The sequence below is a fragment of the Macaca mulatta genome, chromosome 1 (assembly GCF_049350105.2).
Source record: "Macaca mulatta isolate MMU2019108-1 chromosome 1, T2T-MMU8v2.0, whole genome shotgun sequence".
Lineage (NCBI taxonomy): Eukaryota > Metazoa > Chordata > Mammalia > Primates > Cercopithecidae > Macaca > Macaca mulatta.
Genome location: NC_133406.1, coordinates 60,375,773 through 60,396,827, shown reverse-complemented (window position 1 = coordinate 60,396,827; position 21,055 = coordinate 60,375,773). Strand labels below are relative to the sequence as shown.

General features: G+C 43.7%; 1 protein-coding gene across 8 annotated transcripts in view; it reads left to right on the top strand.

The window, feature by feature from the left end:
- The window catches only part of KDM5B (lysine demethylase 5B), an 83,120-nt gene extending 73,453 nt beyond the window's left edge, over positions 1 to 9,667 (top strand). For 6 of the 8 annotated variants that reach the window (XM_078003028.1, XM_078003037.1, XM_015119969.3 and 3 more), the window contains 6 exons: positions 264 to 422; positions 2,270 to 2,755; positions 4,529 to 4,640; positions 5,716 to 5,870; positions 7,051 to 7,371; positions 7,906 to 9,667. In XM_078003028.1, the coding sequence (XP_077859154.1) occupies positions 264 to 422; positions 2,270 to 2,755; positions 4,529 to 4,640; positions 5,716 to 5,870; positions 7,051 to 7,371; positions 7,906 to 8,043 (1,371 nt within the window). In that variant the 3' untranslated portion in view covers positions 8,044 to 9,667. Of the gene's footprint in view, positions 1 to 263; positions 423 to 2,269; positions 2,756 to 4,528; positions 4,645 to 5,715; positions 5,871 to 7,050; positions 7,372 to 7,905 lie in introns of all 8 variants that reach the window. The other 2 variants (XM_078003047.1, XM_078003019.1) reach the window with 1 other exon arrangement.
- Positions 9,668 to 21,055: the final 11,388 nt, after the last annotated feature.

Sequence of the window (21,055 nt, the reverse complement as noted above, 5' to 3'; positions counted from 1 at the left end):
TGCTTGTGCATCATGACTGGGATCAGTTGGTATATATCACATTTTTTACTTGTTAGTTAATTGAATCAGGAATCAGTCAATCTCATAAGAGTCTTCCTCCTCCTTTTGTAAAGGAGAGTCTGAGGGTTGCACGTTCCAAAGAAAATCTTCAATACTAAGAAATGCACATCCTTTTTACTGCTTAGGCTTTTATTTTGGGACTTCCTACTTAATGCTTTATCTGAAATTTATTTTACCGTTCCTTGTGCTTTGTCCCACATTAGGTGCTGTGTCCTCGATGTGATATTGGCCTTTTGGGATTGAAAAGGAAACAGAGAAAGTTAAAGGAGCCCTTGCCAAATGGAAAGAAAAAAAGCACCAAATTAGAGAGTCTGAGTGACCTGGAGAGAGCTTTAACTGAAAGCAAAGAGACTGCTTCAGCTGTATGTAGGGGTTTTTTTCTTCTCCTTTCTGTGTTATTGGGAAGAATAATTTCTGACCCTCTCTGGTTTATAGGAATTTGGAGAAGGCAAGTAGAGTAAATTGAAAGTGTTCAGTTTTACTAAAAAGACTTTTTGAAAATTGTCAAGTGTTACGAGTTTTGAATGGTAAGATGCATAGAAGTGCGAAAGATTCAGGGTAGGCTTCCCAGTCAGGGACTGGCAGACGCAGAAACAGTCTTGTTAGTGCCTGTGGGTTGATCCAGGAATGCTAACTAAATATATTGAAACTAATATGAATAGATACATGAAACTGCAGTGCCAATTTATTAGTTTACAGTTAAGAAGTACATTTAAAAGTTTACTGGATACTTTGATACTCATCTAGAAGACCTTAAATCTCTGATTCAACATACTGTTGATTCAAAGATGATAGTTTCAAGGAGACGAAGCAATATGTAACTAATGTTACACATTAAGCACCTTCTCAGGATTAAAAAGGGATAGTTTTGTGATGCTTTTAATGGCACGAAGCATTGCCCGTTCTAGAGTGGGACTGTATACCTGCTACTGGGACTAGATTGAATGGGTTCATCTGTGGATCCGGGCACCTTCTCCCATTGATTTCTTTGTAACTGCCGGACCTCTTGCGATAGACATGGGTTGCTTTGATTTATTTAGGTATTTTGACACAGATAAAGTCTTTAGTGTATGTTTGTATATTCAGTCAGGTTCTAGACAGATTTCTGCCATCAGAGGTCCTCCATTCCATCTGTGGTTTGTTTTTATAAAGACTAACTGAAAGTTACAGTCACCCTCCTGAGATGTTTATATGTTGGTTTGAAACTTTACATGCAGTATCTTTCATAGATTTTAGTCTGTGCCCATCTGTCTGTAGACCCCTGGTTGAAGAATTCTCCCTACATATTATCTGTTAATTTATGGTAGACCTCAAAGGTTAGTCATTTGCTTTCCATCTCTAAGCTTTGAGAAGTTACATTGTTATCATAAAACCCACACATATTACCTGTATATTATATTTACAAAAGAAGTGGATTTTTTTTTAAATATACCAAAGGTCTTTACCTGATTTGCTTTTAGATTTTTTTTTTTTTTTTTAAATAATAGAGATAATGGAGAGTTTATTCTGCCCTTGAAAGGGTGCTTCATCTGGTGAATCGTGATGGATCTGAAAGGGGATAGATGTGATGATTGGAAATGGTTTTTTAACTGTGACAGATTTTTTGAGAACTTGTTTACTATATGCCAGGCAAAGAGTGTCCTATCCCACATCTGTCACTTAACTGTCATCTCAGCCTTGTGAGGTGGGCATTATTATCACCTCCATTTTACACAGGCAGAAATTTAGCCATAATGGAATACGTGGCACCAGGTCACTCACACAGCTTAGTCTGAGGCAGAGTCAGGATTTGAATACAGATAATCTACTCAGGATCCCATGCTCTTTTTTTTTTTTTTTGAGACAGAGTCTCGCTCTGTCACCCAGGCTGGGGTGCAGTGGCCGGATCTCAGCTCACTGCAAGCTCTGCCTCCCGGGTTTACGCCATTCTCCTGCCTCAGCCTCCTGAGTAGCTGGGACTACAGGTGCCCGCCACCTCGCCTGGCTAGTTTTTTGTATTTTTTAGTAGAAATGGGGTTTCACTGTGTTAGCCAGGATGGTCTCGATCTCCTGACCTCGTGATCCGCCCGTCTCGGCCTCCCAAAGTGCTGGGATTACAAGCTTGAGCCACCGCACCCGGCCCCCATGCTCTTAACCACCAGGACTTTGAGTTTTAGGGGAAGGCCAAGTTATCTAGGACATCATCCTTGATTGTTAACTCTTTTTTCAGATGGCAACTCTCGGGGAAGCTCGCCTAAGGGAAATGGAAGCCTTGCAGTCTCTCAGACTTGCCAACGAAGGGAAATTGCTGTCACCTGTCCAAGACGTGGATATAAAAATCTGCCTATGTCAGAAGGCCCCAGCTGCCCCTATGATTCAGTGTGAACTGTGCAGGGATGCTTTCCACACCAGTTGTGTGGCGGTACCCAGTATTTCACAGGGCCCCCGAATCTGGCTTTGTCCCCATTGTCGGAGGTCAGAGAAACCTCCATTAGAGAAAATTCTGCCCCTGCTCGCCTCCCTTCAGCGTATCCGAGTTCGCCTTCCTGAGGGAGATGCACTTCGATATATGATTGAAAGAACCGTGAACTGGCAGCACAGAGCCCAGCAACTGCTTTCATCAGGGAATCTTAAATTTGTGCAAGATCGAGTGGGCTCAGGACTGTTATATAGCAGATGGCAGGCCTCAGCAGGACAGGTGTCAGACACAAACAAGGTGAATTTGGACTTTCCTTATTGGGTTGTTGGAATTTGCAAAGCTCTGTATCTTTCTCTCGAACCTGTAGCTTTGGTGTTGCTATTCCCTTGGTGATCACTTTACTGTTAATAGCACCCACTTTACCTGTAGCTTCCCACTTCAAGACCATGCAGCAGGTACAACATACTCTTTTAGTTTCCTCTGCTCTTAATAGAAGTTGTTTCTTAGGCACTCTTTCTTTTTTTTTTTTTTTTTTTTTTGAGACGGAGTCTCGCTCTGTCGCCCAGGCTGGAGTGCAGTGGCGCGATCTCGGCTCACTGCAAGCTCCGCCTCCCGGGTTCATGCCATTCTCCTGCCTCAGCCTCCTGAGTAGCTGGGACTACAGGCACCCACAACCGCGCCCGGCTAATTTTTTGTATTTTTAGTAGAGATGGGGTTTCACCGTGGTCTCGATCTCCTGACCTTGTGATCCGCCCGCCTCGGCCTCCCAAAGTGCTGGGATTACAGGCGTGAGCCACCGCGCCCGGCCTCTTAGGCACTCTTTCTATAGAGCACATATTTAGCTTTTCACAGATACCAATGATCTTTTCATTTATATGTGTGCTGACCCATATATATCTTACATATATGTCTATGATGTTCCTTTAAGTCTTTGCTTGACTAAAAAGTTTTTTACCCTGCTTCTTCTCATGTAAGTCAATTAGTAGAAAGGGAAAGCACTTCCTGCCTTTCATCTGTTTTTGCCCTTTAAGGGAACATATTTTTTGGAAGAAGTGTTTGAGCACTGTGTTATTTCAGAGGAAAGCTGGGTTACACACCATGTGTGATCTTTCTGCCAAAAGCCAGATTCTTTTGACCATCACTGGATGGGCAGAGTTTTCTGTCATCTTCCATAGGTGGCTGCAGTAAAAGAATGTGAAGACAATAGAAAAGTACAATCAGGAAGGCAGTATTCAATCTTTATGAGGTTAATCTGATGGTTTTTAAATTTGCTGAACATCTCCGTACCAGAGATACCACAACTCTCTTGTGCCATATGAGCACAGACACATGGATTATATGAATTACATTGTTGATAAGATGAAGACCAAAAAAAAAAAAAAAACCAAAACAGTCTGTCATATTTATTTCCTTGGTTTTTTATTTCTTTGCAGGTATCTGAAATGTAGTGCCTGACACATAGATGATAAATTAAATATTTGTTGCATAGATGAGTTGTGGCATTGTGCACACTCCCAAAGTGGAGTCATTGGTGTTCTTTACCCAGGATGTGCTAGGAGTTTACCCTTCTTAGTAAAGGGAAAGGACACAACTATTATATTAATCCATGGTCAAAGGAGTGTTTCCCCTAGCTCTTTTAATATAAAACACTAAGGAAGATAGGAAAGTGGTTATGGATGATTTCTGACATTTGATTTACTCGAAGGGGTACATACGTGTTTATTGTATTTTAACCCTCAATAAGGAGCATTAGAAAAGGATTAAAAGGCTGTATGATCTGTTCTCACACTGAGAAAGTGGCTTATTTCCCAATGGTCTTCTTTACATCTCTGAAATCAGTCCAAGTAAAACTGGAAAGAGTAAAGGCTTGGTATTTGGGAAGATATAAGTTGATTTGGCCAGTTCTGAAACGCCAGAAGACTCTTCAGCAGGGGAAAATCAAGTTTTTTGTTTTTTGTTTTTTGTTTTCCCTGGTTGCCTGCCTGGGTAATGCAAGCTACTGTCATTGGACTAATGGGAGTATTTTTAATCCTGAGGAGATTTTATTACAAAACGTTTTCCCTCCATTAGGTATCTCAACCTCCTGGCACAACATCATTTTCCTTGCCTGATGACTGGGACAACAGAACCTCATATTTGCACTCTCCCTTCTCTACTGGACGAAGTTGTATCCCCCTCCATGGTTTGTATTTTGTTGTTATGTTGAAGGCTGGATACTAATGAGTGATCTTGTATTACTAGGTTTTTGTTATAGATGATCAAGTACCATAAAAAAGGACTTTATGCTGTAATGTAGGATATAAGCTATTACATATTTGCAAAATAGGGAAGGGATCCTATTTGAAGGCTTATAAATGCAAAGGAACAGAGAGGAAGGCTTTATATCCATTGTCCTCAGGGATGAAAGGGTTCATGCCACACCAACTGATAAACATCAAGCTGTTAAGTCAGATGCTAGTCATGGGCTCCCTTGTTGCTTCATTACTTAGGAGACTTGAGAATCTTAGGGATAATCCACATTTACTAGAATCCTGATCCTTAGTCATAGCATCTCAGTGTGTGTCTAGTAATGTGGTTAGACCTCCTTGATCTACTCAGATTGTTCATGCTGTGGCCATCAGTTTGTTTCTGTGCTTTCTGTTAGAAGCCATTAAGGCAGAAGTACAGTTTTTCTGCGTTAGCAATAAGTTAAATGAGAAGGGGAATCAGTGTATAATTTTTTTTTTTTTTTTTTTTGAGACGGAGTCTCGCTCTGTCACCCAGGCTGGAGTGCAGTGGCCGGATCTCAGCTCACTGCAAGCTCTGCCTCCCGGGTTCACGCCATTCTCCTGCCTCAGCCTCCCGAGTAGCTGGGACTACAGGCGCCTGCCACCTCGCCCGGCTAAGTTTTTTTTTGTATTTTTAGTAGAGACAGGGTTTCACTGTGTTAGCCAGGATGGTCTCGATCTCCTGACCTTGTGATCCGCCCGTCTCGGCCTCCCAAAGTGCTGGGATTACAGGCTTGAGCCACCGCGCCCGGCCCCAGTGTATAATTAATACTAGTAATCAAAGACTTAGGAAATCTAGTTTTGGCTCTGTTTATTATATTGTGGCTTTAGGCACATTAAGTAAACCTCACTTCAACTGAAGATAATTTGTAATATAAGAAGGAGAGGGTAGTATGGTATTAGGGATAGTCCTTCTATTTGTCTCATAAACCCAAATGTGAATGTGAAACACCCTTTGTTATCATTTTGATTTGGTCTGGTCTTTTACAGGCGTTAGTCCAGAAGTGAATGAACTGTTGATGGAAGCCCAGCTGCTCCAGGTATCCCTTCCTGAAATTCAGGAACTTTACCAGACTTTACTTGCAAAGCCAAGCCCTGCTCAGCAGACTGACCGAAGCTCACCAGTGAGACCCAGCAGTGAGAAGGTGAGTGTCTGAGAGGCTTCTGTGGCAAGACACAGTCTGGGGTGGGGGTCTGCTTTCTTTTACTCCTCCAAACATAACCAGGCAGCTGGTGTGAGCACTGGGTGATTAGACTGAGGATGACCCATTTTGAATGCTGACTTACTTGAAGGATACTCCTTAATGTCCAGTTTCTTAACATAGTTAAGGATACTGCGGCTGCTGCCACTTCCTTCTAGTGAACTAACTGACCCATCACATTTAACACCCCTGAGAATATAGTTAGGATAGAAATCTGCTAGGAAGCCTGAAGCCAAATTAGGGAAGAACTTCACTAAAGATAGCATGAGGGCTAATGTTGACATTTAGAATTTCATTTTTCATTGTGATACCAAGTAGTATGGCACGATCATTGAATGTGTTCAGTTAATGCACCTTACTCCTATATGGTGTCGGGGGTGTACATCCTTCAAGAAGGAAGATTATTAGTGTGATTCCTCAGGAGCCTATCGGTCAAAGGATAGACATAAACACCTAGACAGAAACTATACAGTAGTCATTCATTCAGGGATTTGGTGAAAGGAAGACTCTTAGTGGGCACTTCTCCATCTTCTGGTATTGGTTGGCTAATTTGAAGGCTAATCACATCTTTAACATTCCTTTTTTTTTTTTTTTTTTTTTTGAGACGGAGTCTCGCTCTGTCGCCCAGGCTGGAGTGCAGTGGCCGGATCTCAGCTCACTGCAAGCTCCGCTTCCCAGGTTCACGCCATTCTCCTGCCTCAGCCTCCAGAGTAGCTGGGACTACAGGCGCCCGCCACCTCGCCCGGCTAGTTTTTTTGTATTTTTTAGTAGAGACGGCGTTTCACCATGTTAGCCAGGATGGTCTCGATCTCCTGACCTTGTGATCCTCCCGTCTTGGCCTCCCAAAGTGCTGGGATTACAGGCTTGAGCCACCGCGCCTGGCCAACATTCCTTTTTCCAGTGATCCTTTGGTAGCACTAACAGTGACAGGGAAAGGAAGTATGTTAAACCCAAACTGGTTGTCTTCTATAAGACTGGGAAGGGAGTGGTTAAGATGCAGTATTTTTTTGTGTGTAGACTGGGGGATCATCTGATTTCTAATTTACGTGCTCTCTTTAGCTTCTTTAGTTTTAGTAATAGGTGAACCATAGGCTAAAATTGAACTTTCCTGTCTTCTACCCAGAATGACTGTTGCCGAGGGAAGCGAGATGGAATTAACAGTCTTGAGAGAAAACTGAAGAGACGCCTGGAAAGAGAGGGCCTCTCCAGTGAGCGGTGGGAACGAGTTAAGAAAATGCGGACCCCCAAAAAGAAGAAAATCAAACTGAGCCACCCCAAGGACATGAACAATTTCAAGTTAGAGAGAGAGCGTAGCTATGAATTAGTTCGTTCTGCTGAAACTCATTCCCTGCCCTCAGACACATCCTATTCTGAACAGGAAGACTCTGAGGATGAAGATGCCATCTGCCCAGCTGTGAGCTGCCTGCAGCCAGAAGGAGATGAGGTCAGTGAGGTTTGGGCCATAGAGGACATGCTTTCCCTTAACTCAGAAACCCTGTAAGCTAGACCTCATCTCGCTGGGTCTTTCTCCTCTGCTTATCTGCTTTGAGCTGATCTGAATGGATTGCTCAGCCCTTCCCCCACTGATATCTCTGCTCTTACCATCGTTCCTGGGTCTCCTCCCTTTTCTTGAAGAAACTCTTGTTCTTCCCTTTTTCCTTTTCTTGCTCTTCCAGCTTTCACCTTCCCGGCGCTAAGAAGGTGGGAGGGATGCTGATGTGATGCCCTGTGGCTTACTTATCACAGGGCAGCGCTGTCTTAACCCCAAAGCAGACACGACTTGAAGAATGACTTTGATTCGGTTGCTTTGGATAGGGGGCCAGCTACACTCATTTGGCTTAGCTGTTGTGCCAGAGGTCCTGGTGGTGAGACAGTGGCCGTTATTGGCAAACGGCCTGAATTTCTTGAGGCTGGCCTGCCCAATTTTGAATCCATTTTTTTCCTCTGAAAACCCCATCTTCCTGCTCTTTGTAACCAGGTGGACTGGGTCCAGTGTGATGGCAGCTGCAATCAGTGGTTTCATCAGGTCTGTGTTGGTGTCTCCCCAGAGATGGCAGAGAAAGAAGACTACATCTGTGTGCGCTGTACTGTGAAGGACGCACCAAGCCGAAAGTAAAAACACAAAAACAGATACCCCCCTACTTAATGTAATTCAGGACTCCAACCAAGAGGATTTCTTCAAATCTCAGCAAAGCTACAGGACTGGTACTCAAGCCAGCCTGTAAACGGTGCTATTTCTATTCATTATGGGATCATTTTTCCAGGACTCTTTGAAGAAAAGAAAAAACAACTAAAAAAATTTTTGACACTTTTTGTATTTTTTCCTTAAGAGCTATTTGTGGTTGTTGAGGTTTGAAAAGCTGACTGTTTTTTGCAGGGGTTCCCACCAATTTGGAAGGCATTGAAGCTTGCACCTTTTCATGTACAGCATTAAAATTTTACCTCTCTCTGGGATTTACCAGCTTAAGAGTCCAACTCACTTCCAGTGCCCAAAAGGGCACCCACCAGAAATTCCAGTAAATCCTCATTTGAGGAAACTCTCCCTTGTTTACTCTGTTACCACATTGGGGAAATTTTTAAGTTTTTCACTTTGGGGGTTTTTGTTTGTTTCTTCTTTTCCTTTATCCACTTTTCTTTTTCCTGGTAGACTAGGTTTATTTATCTGAGCAATAACTTCTGTGTTGGTTTCAGTGGCTGGAATTAAAACAAAACAAAACAAACTTCCAAACAGTGTGTTGGTGCTTTAGCGATTGATTGATGTACAGAACACAAATGTCTAGTTTCTAGTGTCACTGATGAACTAGTGATGTAGAAAAGAGACCTCTCTGTAAGTAATTGCCACAGCTGTATTTTGGCTTTCTCCCTGTCCCTTCCTTTCTCCCCTATTTTTTGGTAGCTTGTATCAAATGTTACAGTTTATATTGTGGAATAAATCCTTCGTCCTAACAGAACACTAAATGCTGATTATTTAGAGCCATTAGAGCACAGCTTCTTCTGCCCCTCTACTGTTGCACAGCCAGAAGGGGCTGCTTGCTTTTGCCTCTGCCCAACCAGGTTGCAGTAGCAGTGGATGTTAGCCTGCAAACAACATTAGGGGATTCTTCTTTTGTGTCCTGCTCTGTTTGGTGGGCCATATGCCTACAGCCCTCACTAACAAAGAACCCCTCTGTCTTAAAGGACTAGAACCTATCTTTAAAGCCGTGCTCTTTTAAAATACGCTTTCTCAGAATGTTGGCAAATCACTTCAATCCTCAAATCAGTCCTCCTTGTGAAATGATGCCTTTATTATATTTGAATTGATAGGGGAACTTGGTTTAGGGTTAAGACATTGAAGGAAATCTAAGGAAAATTAATCCTCATAGAGGTCCGGGTTTAGTGTATGTCTTGAGAAGAGACTTGTGAATTGCCAGACTCTGCCTCCTGGTTTCCTTTCTCATTTCTTTCTAACTGTAGCTATCGTTACGGCTGTGGATAGCCCATAGCTATTTTCCTTGCTTTTCTTTTTTAAAGGGCTCTGTTCTGCACTGGAGAAGATATTCTGATGAATGGACTTTTGCTTTTTCCTATTCTGTTGCCAATTTTTGTTTTCCCCACATTCTATAGCCATAAACCTGAAGATGAGTAAAACTGGTGGGTCTTTAATAAAACAACAACAAAAACAGCAGTTTGTGATATAGCAGAGATTTAAATGTACTCTCCCCTTTTATGCACTTCAAATAATTAAATCTCTTTAAGAATGACTTCTAGTTGTCTGCAGTTTTCTGCAGTTGTTGTGATGTTTCTCCTCATCTGATGGTGGTTCTGGGGCAAATAGAGAAGAATAGTCTCCAGAGTACAATCTGGAATCATCATGGTTTGGCCTTGTCAGTGTTCAAATTCTTAGAACCCCCTCCATCACCCCTGACATTGAGATAGGATGCCAGCTGTCCCAGTCCTCACCTTCCATTGAGAAATTAAGCTTAAAAGGAGACCCTGCTGCTAATATAAAGCCACTGCCTTTAGAGAGCTTTTGCCATCTAGTAAGCACAACCCCTGCCCCAATCCCTACTAGTTTTTCTTCTTCACCTGTGGGTGGTACATAGTCATTGACAATAGCATCTTTGAGGAGGTCAGATCTTTGTATCTGTGAGTGAGGCAGAAAAGGTAGGCATGTATGTATTTGAACCACTCCCTTCCTGGATGAGAACCACTCATCATTTTACGTGTGATGATGCTGAAGTTAAAGAGAATGTCAGTTGCCCAAAGCTATACTGTACTACTAGTAAATAACAAAGCCTGGGTTTTGTCTTCCAGTTTTCCTACAGTATTCCTCCTACCTTGTACACCATCACACTAATGAACACAGAGATACATTTACTTTCCAATTTATGCCTTCTGTTGTATCCCTAAAATGACTACAGACTGATGGGATCTAAAAACCATGTTTCATTGTGTGTTAGCAATGAAGCTGGCCTGTGTCAGAGAAACCTCTGAACTTGTAGGGAAAAATGATGAAATGCACACGGAAACTGACACTTCGGTTTCTGTCTCAGTAGTCCTGCAGTTTTGTGAGGTGGGAGATGGGAAGGACTGTGTTAAGTTAGAGCCTGAGCCAGAAGGAGGGTCAGTGGGTAAAGAAAGAAAGGGTAGATGAGGTGTGCCTCCCACCTCACCTAAGTGAATACTGTTTGTTTTTTGTTTTTCCTTCCAGATCAGACTTTGGGGGATTTCTTTCTTTTTTTTTTTTTTTTTTTTTTTTTTTTTTTTTTTTTTTGAGACCGAGTTTCGCCCTTGTTGCCCAGGCTGGAGTGCAATGGTGCGATCTTGGCTCACCGCAGCCTCCACCTCCCAGGTTCAAGCAATTCTGCTGCCTCAGACTCCTGAGTAGCTGAGATTACAGGCATGTGCCACCATGCCCGGCTAATTTTTTTGTATTTTTAGTAGAGACAGGGTTTCTCCATGTTGGTCAGGCTGGCCTCGAACTCCCCACCTCAGGTAATCCGCCCGTCTCGGCCTCCCAAAGTGCTGGTATTATAGGCGTGAGCCACTGCGCCTGGCCCAGGGATTTCTTATATAGAATAAAGGGCTTGATTATATGGAGCCTCTATCCTGGAGAAAGGTTATGTAATTTGGACTAGCTGTAAAGGAAGTTGACTTCTTTACAGCTTCATTTCAGTATCCTAGGAGGTCGGGATTCATTTTTCTATCTCGAGTTAACCTAAGGGAGAGATGGCACTTGTGGTGATGGAGGTTGGTAAAAACCGGAATTTCCCTGCTTCATTCTCCAGTGAAGAGCTTAAGAAAATGAGGCTTTGGATATTTTGGCAGAAGTGTCTGAAATGCACCTAATTTGCCATTATACTCACCATCCAAAGCAACACAGTCCTTTGGGTGTTAGTGCAAGATTAGCCTAAGAATAGAGCAGATCTCTACCTGGAAGAGGGTGAAACATGGCTCTCTACTGATTCGGGTTGTACTCTGAAGCTCCTTTGTAATGGCTTTCTGCCTCTTTTTATTCCACTTAAAAATCTTGATGGATATTTGGCAGTCTGTTAAGACCTGCTTCTGGCTTGGAGCAGGCATTGATTGGTATTTAGTACCCACAGGTGTTTTTCTGGGCTCAGTCTTGCCTATGTTTGTTGCCATGTAGCATAGACCGGAATGGATTCCAGATGCTATATACCTGTAACAGGAGACAGAATTGGACAACAAAGATTTTAAGTCATTGCCCATTGTCAAGCATTAAGCCAGAGCTGGTTATTCATTATCAGACTGACTACATGCTAGTCCATGCTAGTGTCAGCCTATATTAAAATAGTCTTTCCTTGCCATAGTGCTGCAGAAAACACAATCCCTTCTGATGAAACATTGCTTCTTGGGAAGAAGAGCTGAGGAAAGCAATGAAGATCCCAGTGTCGGCCTTTATTGAGCTACGTATGAGGGTCAGGGTCCCTCGACTCCTAGTGACTATGAAGCAGCAGAGTGATGGCTTCGCCCTCTTTGCCCCTCTGTCACCAGTGCTTTGCATGTGGTTCTTTTAAGCCTCTCAGCTTTCTTTTCAGAGGTTTCATATGTAACTTACAGAAATGTTACTGAAAAGCTGCCTAAACAAAAAATTGTATAAAGTAGGAATTTGTGTAAAGTAATACTGTTGTAAATCCATCTTCAAGGTGTAAAGAATCAATTTGTAAAGTTATATTTTCACTTCTTCCTTCAAATTTATGTGAACAAGTTTTTATGTGAACAAGTTTTTCATGTTTCAATATTGCTTACATAGGAATGCACGTTACGTTTTTATCAGTATAAATGGAACATTTAAAGCCAGTCAACAACAGAACAGATAATCCAGCTCCCTGTTTGTGTTCTGGGTTAATTGTGCAAGGATGAAGGGCTGGAAAGTGGTGAGTTTGGGTGTGTTTCTTATTTTCAGGATAACCAGCTGCATTGCAATAGAGGAATGGAATGGTGAGGTCATTTGACCTGTTCCAGGTGAGTGGAGGCCAAAGAACATTCTTTCTGCCTCCCCTTGGATGGGAAAATTGAGAAATTAAAAAGTTGCCTTTCCGAGGAAACAAAAGTTATTTTTTCTATTTAAAATAAATGTCCAAAGGCACCCCACTAAACACCAAAACTTTTAGCTCCTGGCAAACTTACCTAGCTAGAAGTTGGAGAAGAGTGGAATTTCAAACCCTGCTTTCTTTCTGCCTTTGCCAATACGTTTTCACTGACTATGATTCTGCTGCGAACACACACACACACACACACACACACACACACTCATAAAAGCCCCTTTTATATATGATCAGGACAAGTAGTTCAACAGTTAATAAAAAAGTTAAATTATTGGATGAGAAAGATACATTTAACCTAAATCATAAATATGTATATCCATTTATTAAAAACTAAAATTGAGAAAAATTACAGTTTGGGGATGAGGGCCTTCATTCATAATAGCCATAATGCGTTATCTATGATGTCAGCTTGATTGAACTTCTTTAAAATGCATAAAGAATTTGAATAACAAATTTGACTTTTTTTTTTTTTTTTTTAAAGACAGTGTTTCACTCTTGTTGCCCAGGCTGGGGTGCAATGGCACGATCTCGACTCACTGCAACCTCCACCTCCCAGGTTCAAGGGATTCTCCTGCCTCAGCCTGCCAAGTAGCTGGGATTATAGGCATATGCCACCACGCCCGGCTAATATTGTATTTTTAGTACAGATAGGGTTTCACCATGTTGGCCAGGCTGATTTCGAACTCCTGACCTCAAGCGATCCACCCGCCTCAGCCTCCCAACATGAGCCACCACGCCTGGCCTAGGAATTTGATTTTAGAATTCTAAATATTTACTCATTTTTCTCAATCTTTTGTAAGAATTTCACCCACCTAAATTGACAGTTTTACAAGTTTTTTATTAAAAAAACTATTTTCACACTCATTTCATTGGTTTATGTAATAGTCAATTAAAACATAGTTACTATAACAAGTTGACTAGTATATGATTAGGAACAAATACTACTCGGTGAGAATAAAAGAGAGCAGGCCACAGGTGCTCAGCAGGCCAAGACCTTGAGTACATTTTACAGAAGGAATGTAGAGGGAGAGTGTAGGTTAATCGAAGTTGCTTAAGAGAGTGTCAGTATCTGGTTGTGTGTGTGTGGTTTTTGGTTTTGGTTTTGTTTTTTTGAGACAAGGCCTTGCTCTTTCCGTAGTTTGGAGTGCAGTGGCGTGATCACAGCTCAATGCAGTTTCCCATGCTTCAAGCGGTCCTCCCACCTCAGCCTTCCAGGTAGCTGGGACTATAGGTGTGGGCCACCAAGCCTGGCTAATTTAAAAAAATATATTTTTTGTAGAGACGGGGTTTGACCATGTTGTCCAGGCTGGTCTCAAACTCCTGTGCTCAGCAGGGGGATCATCCTGCCTTGGCCTCCCAAAGTGCTGGCATTACAGGCAAGAGAGTATGTGTTTTTAAATCATTTGGTCTGCCTCTTGCAAGACTTTCTTCTTCTTCTTTTTTTTTTCTTTGAGATGTCTCACTCTGTCACAGAGGCTGGAGTGCAGTGGCGCAATCTTGGCTTACTGCAACTTCCGCCTCCCGGTTCAAGTGATTCTCCTGCCTCAGCCTCCCAAGTAGTTGGGATTACAGGCACCCACCACCACGCCCAGCTAATTTTTGTACTTTTAGTAGAAACAGGGTTTCACTATGTTGGCCAGGCTGGTTTCCAACTCCTGACCACAAGTGATCCGCTTGGCTGGGCCTCGCAATGTGCTGAGATTACAGGAGTGAGCGCCTAGGAGATGCCTGGTATTTAAGATGCTTCATAGATTCTGAAGCCATCCTAATCCACTGGCCAGTTATAGCACACTTGGAATTTTGTTCTTTTAATGATTTTAACCCATCATAGTCACTGTCCTATGTCACAGGCATGAAAACTTAAGCCACCTTAAGAGAGGTGGGCTTTGGAATAATATGAGGGCCTTATCCCTAATCTGGGCCTTAGCCTTATTGTAAGGAAGAGCTCTTGGTGTAGTTGCTTTCTAGTTCCTTGTCCAGGACATTCTACATGTCTCAAAGAACTAAGAGTATTGGTCTTGGAATTGGTGAACCTGCTTCATCTCTGTCGTTGTCTCCACATTTCCTCTTGCTCCCAGCCAGCAGGGAATAGAGTGGGCAAATGTGACCTAGGGTTTGACCTCCAGTCACTGATAGATCATTTTTTTTTTAATAGCCCTGTTTGTGGAGTACTTTTATTTTTTAGAGATGTCTTGAAATCTAGCAGCCATGTTTAGCCTTGAAGTGGCCACCCTCAAATGGCCAAAATGCCTCAATGATTAGTTTCCTTTTCCCTCTTGAGACTGGGAACCCGTGGTCCTTAACATGTTGTGTTCCACAGACAACTCCGTATATTCTCAGGCAATTTCACAAGAGGAGGCAGATCCTGGGCACAGGTTTCTGGACTTTGGCATGCCTTGGGAGATTAGCAGAGGACCTGGTGGACATGAGTGCCCACAGCCTGTTTCTGTGCCCTCTTCATTTCCATACCACCTCACACTCCACTCAAACCCTTCAAGGAGCAAGAGTGAACAACTAAAGTAGGTCTTATTGGATCAAGGAAAAGAATGTCCAGAGAGCTAAGCAAAGGGGAGTTTGAAGAGAGAATAAGGCGGTGTGACTGAATATGCAAGCACTTCTCAACATCTTTCCTATTGATATCATTCAGTATGTCTCCTTTGAGCCACTGCTAAACTTAGGGCAACTCTGGCTGCCACTCAGCTTGGCCACCAGACAGCACCATTCGGTTTCCATAAGGGCCATGTATCCTCTTGCCGTATCGATGGCTGGTCCTATTGGCCAGAAGGAGGGGAAAACATGACACTGGGTTTACGTACCAATCTTCAATAAGATTATTAGGGGTTATAAGGCTCCAGCCCCTACTAGCGGAGAAAACCTTTGGGTCTTTGCATACCTTCTCCCCTAAACTTTCGTCATGGGATAGGTTTATGTATATATCAAAGGGAAAATGGGAAGAGTCGAGGTGCTCTTGGTGTAGGCATTACAATTTAAGTGATGACCACAAGAAAAGGTAGCCCTGGTCAGAGGGGCAAAGTGTGCTGATCTGAAACTTCACTGTTAATTCCTTACTCCAGAGCTACCTTCACTGGACAAGGGTGGGGGACAGAATTGGCATGTATTATTACTGAGGGCTTTTTATGAGTCCTGAATGATGAGGTCCTCAGGGAAGCAGACATAGGAAGGGATCATTATCTCTTTTGCTAGATGGCCTATAGACTGAGCACTGAGAAATCAGTTGTGGAGGAGATGTGACTTAAACTGGGATATGGGCAGAAGTGGCATGAGGCTTGTGGCCAGTAGCTGAGCCAGACTCCAATCCCATGTCCTTTTAATACTGTGACGTCTGTCACCTCAATGAGTTTAAACAAAACACACTGGGTGCAGTGGCTCACGCCTGTAATCCCAGCACTTTGAGAGGCCGAGGCGGGCGGATCACAAGGTCAGGACTCTGAGACCATCCTGGCTAACACAGTGAAACCCCGTCTCTACTAAAAATACAAAACTCAGCCAGGCATGGTAGCGGGCGCCTGTAGTCCCAGCTACTCGGGAGGCTGAGGCAGGAGAATCGCTTGAACCCGGGAGGCAGAGGTTTCAGTGAGCCAAGATCACACCACTGCACTCCAACCTGGGTAACAGAGCTAGACTCCATCTCAAAAAAAAAAAAAAAAAAAAAAAAAAGGAAGGCTGTGCCCACGTCTACTGCTTTTTTGCTCAGTAAGACAAATTAGTAGCCCAGTCTGAACTACTCGGGAGGCTGAGGCAGGAGAATGGCGTGAACCCGGGAGGCGGAGCTTGAGCAGTGAGCTGAGATGGCGCCACTGCACTGCAGCCTGGGTGAGAGTGTGAGACTCCATCTCAAAAAACAACAACAAAAACACTTCTATAGCACTAACTACCAGATACTATTCTTATATATATATTTTTTTAATTAATTGAGACAGAGTCTCACTCTGTCACCCCAGCTGGAATGCAGTGGTGAGATCTCTGCTTACTGTAAACTCCACCTCCTGGGTTCCAATGATTCTCATGCCTCAGCCTCCCGAATGGCTGGGATTACAGACATGTGCCTCCATGCTGGTTAATTTTTGTATTTTTAGTTGAGATGGGATTGCACCATGTTGGTCAGGCTGATCTTGAACTCCTGTCCAACTCTTGGCCTCAAGTGATCGTCCCTCTTTAGCCTCGAAAAGCGCTGGGATTACAGGCGTGAGCTACCACGCCCAGTCTTCTTAGGGCTTTACATATGTTATTTAATCCTTGTAACACATGAGGTAATATTCCCTGTGGGTGAGGGTGGAAGGCTGGAATTTTGATGCAAAATTGTGCCCTCACTTGTAAGCTTAAAAAAACAAAACAAAACAACTGCCTCTATAGGATAATTTGTTAGCTTTAGAGTTCAAAATAAGGAGCATGCACCATATCTGCCAGATCCTTGGAGGTGGGGGCAACTCCAGCGTTCTGAAAAGGAAGGCTAGCCGGCTGCGGTGGCTCACGCCTGTAATCCCAGCACTTTGGGAGGCTGAGGCAGGCAGATCATGGGGTCAGGAGTTCGAGACCAGCCTGGCCAACATAGTGAAACCTCGTCTCTACTAAAAACACAAAAATTAGCCAGGCGTGATGGCTTGCTCCTGTAGTCCCAGCTACTCGAGAGGCTGAGGCAGCAGAATCGCTTGAACCCGGGAGGCAGAGGTTTCAGTGAGCCAAGATCATTCCACTGCACTCCAGGCTGGGTAACAGAGCTAGACTCTGTCTCAAAAAAAGAAAAAAAAAGAAGGCTGTGCCCAAGTCTACTGCTTTTTGCTCACTAGGACAAATTAGTAGCCCAGTCTGAACTAATGGCAATCACAGTTATTTTTCTTGCTTGTAATATCAATCCCCTAATATACTGAAACCACAGGGTGGGGCAGGTGGGATGGGATACTGGAGAGGAAGTGGGTTTTTTCCAGGCCTTTTGGGACAAGCCAGGAGGAGCTTCTAATAAGCAACAAAAGAGGGCAGCAGAGGACTAGGATTGGGCTGCTTTCCCCTCCTAGTTCCACGGGAGGGAAAGTGGTGGTGGAAAGACTTGAATACCCAAGGCCACTCTCCATTCCTTTTCTGGTCTGCGACCTGCCCTAAAGTTGGACATCAGGATCTAGTCTTCTGCAATGTTTTGCCCCTCACAAAATTCTTCAGTTCATTATCTAAATCTAACCTGCTTGCTGTTTGGAAGATTAGGTTGTAGATTTAATGTTGTTTTAAGTTTTTACTCTTTTTTTCTGTTTTTTAAAAAATAGAGATAAAGTCTCACTATATTGCCCAGGCTGGTCTTTAACTCTTGGGCTCAAGCTATCCTCCTGCCTCAGCCTCCAAAAGTCCTGGGATTACAGGTGTGAGCCACCATGCCCAGTCTAATTTTTATCTTTTTAGTAATGGAGTCTTGCTATTGCCCAGGCTGAACTGGGCTGTAGACCTAAGACTGAAGATCAGGCTTTGGATTCTCATTCTACCTGAGGTGGAGCCAATTCCTAAGCCAGTGATGATCCCTGTTATGTGCCTAGCATACTAACCACCTCCTGTATTCTCAGCCCAGGACTAGGCTTTGTAGATTTGTATAGAACATGGACACTGCACTGCACCCAAGGAGCTTGAAATTTAATGTAGAAGGAAACTATGTGAAAAAATGTTTCAAGTCTCTTGTTCCATTGTGCATACACATTGTGATGGAGCTAGAGAAGAAAGAGCAAGGCTTAGGAAAGGTGAAAATTGGATTTGAGTTGACACTTGAAGTGAGGTTATTGTCAAACTGACCATGTGGCCTTGCCAAAGATGGAGGCTTGGCATATTTAAAATAAGACTAGTTTACAAGGTCCCCGGGGTACTCTGTCCTTATCTGCTCCTCCCCTCATAAGTTTGGTTTGACTGCAGCACCCTAAAGCACCACCTAAGGTAAGTCAGGGGCATTGGCTGCAAATTGTTCCAGTAATGGTTCTCTTGACTAGGGACAGGCCTTGGCTCAGTGGTTACCTTGAATACTGAGGCAACTCTTTGTGTGAATGGAGAAGAACCAGGGAAGAGGTCCCAGGAGTCCCACTCTGCACCTTCAGTGACTTCTGTGGGGCCAGAACTAGATGTGCATCTAGGGCAAGCTGAGGAAGAAGGCATTTCACATTAGCACACTTCATGATGAGAAATAATAAAAGCTAACACAGCACTTAGTACGTGCCAGGCTCCGGATCCCTTGCATATATTAACTCATTTAATCTTCACAGCATCCCAATGAGATTGATACTATCACACCCATTTTACAGATGAGGAAATTGGGCTTCAGCGAGGTTAAGACTGAAGGCCATTCAGCTGGTACATAGACAGCCAGGATGCACCCAGACAGTCTGGCTCCTGAGGCTGAGCCCTGTAAACAAGATGGAAGGCCTCTGAGCCGCCTTTCAGATGTGTGGTTCCGCAAAGCAGTAAACCATTCCTAATGACTCCCCAACATAGCTGCTGATGGATGCCCTTAAAGGCTGTGGTTTTTCTTCCACCAGTAGTTGAGTAAGGCTTATATAAGCCTTCTTTTAGAGAACTGAGTGAACATTCTTTTTTTCCTAAACTGGTTTGGGTAATTCATTCAAGTTGCAAATGCATTTCAGCTGCCTCTTTAAGGCTATGGTACCTGCTGCCCCAGAGGGCAGACACTCAGGTCTGTAGGCAGGGACCCTGCCCTCAGGGGCCCGCTGGGGGGTGGGTGGCAGTTCTACCATGGTACTCAACTCTCCCCAACTCCTCCACCCACCATCAGCAAAGCCACCTCAGTTGGGACTGAGGCCAGGTATATTGCATTCCTGGCAACCAAAGCAAATCCATACAAGAAGACCTTAGTGATGGGGAACTGCATAACAAATGTGTGGAAACTCTTAAGGTGCCTGGCCTGACTAGGGAAAGGAAACCACGGCATTAGGCAGGTCAGACCCAAGGTAGCTTGCCCTTGGGATAGCAGAACGTTTTTGGGCAGAAGCTCCTAGACAGTGCTCCAAAACGCAGAAAAAAGACCCAACAATGCTGGGCGCAGTGGTTCATGCCTGTAATCCCAGTACTTTGGGAGGCTGAGGCAGGTGGATCACCTGAGGTCAGGAGTTCGAGACCAGCCTGGCCAACATGGTGAAACCCTGTCTTTACTAAAAATACAAAAATTAGCCAGGCATGGTGGTGGGTGCCTGTAATTCCAGCTACTTGGGAGGCTGAGGCAGGAGAATCACTTGACCCAGGAGGCGGAGGTTGCAGTGAGCTAAGATCACACTACTGCACTCCAGCCTGTGCAACAGAGCAAGACTCCATCTCAAAAATAAATAAAAAATTAAAAAGACTCAATAAACGTGTTTTTCCTGTAGGTCTGAGTATGTGCGCACATGCACACATGCACACACAGCCATCGTGAGTCTAGAAATGAGACCATGTGCAATCAATGTCCCATGACCAGGGGTTGGGGTGGTGAGGAACAGGATCTAACAAAGGGTGTTCAATCCTCCGTTTTGAACTTTTCTCCAGCCAGGCCCTAGACAGTACGAGGAGGTAGAGCTATCCCATGGCTTCTAGACTCACTGAGCTTCCTTGGGAAAGTCACTCAACCTCTCTGGAGCAAACAATGTAGAGAATCATCATTAGGCTTGCTGGTCTTCTGGAGCCAGAAATAATAACAGTTACTGTAATAGTCAACACGCACTGAGCACTGACTGAGCATCAGGTACTGTGCTAGATATCAGATAATTTCAGCTGACTCTCACCACACTGCTATGAAATGAAGTCACTAACTCATGGCCTCTGAGAGGTGAGCCGAGATTGGAACTCAGGAAGTCTGGCTCCAGAATCCAAACTGGTAAGCACGACAGTATGTAGTATGCGGCGGCCTTTCAGAAGTCAGCAAGGGAAGGGAACGTACAGGCCCTCTAACACAACTAACTCCAGCTGTGAGTGGTTTTTCTAAAAGCATAAAATGGATCAGGTTGCTCCCATACTTAGATTCCTTCAATGGTTTCCATTACCTTCTGAAGAAAATCCAAACAGTTGGTCTACAGAATCTGTCATGAGCTTGCCTTTGCCTCTGATCTTTCCCTCCTCCCCAAACCTACCCTATACTCTAGCTCCACTGAGCTATTTACATTTCCCTAAGCCACATAATAGAATCTACCTATTTTGTTAAGGCCCTGCTTACTGTTTATAACCATTATACTATTTAATCTTCACAACAGTCCCTCAAAGTAGGTGGTGAAGTCTTCATTTTACAAACAAGGAAACTGAGGCTGTGGAGTAGTCACACAGCTTTCTGACTCCAATGCTTAAGCTCTTCAATGAGTGCACTGCATACTTTTATCCCACTACTGCTGTCTTTGCCTGGAATGCCATTCTCTTCATTGCCTGCCTAGAAAACCAGTCTTTCCTCTAGAGGTAGCTGAAAGGTTATTTCATTGGGGAAGCCCTGCCATTATTTCTTGACTTCCTACCAGGTTGAGTTAGTGACTCTCTCTGGTTCCCACAGCATCTTATACTTTTGTTTTTTGGCACGAGTATCTCACTTCCTGCGTCAAGGAGGCTGTGAAATCC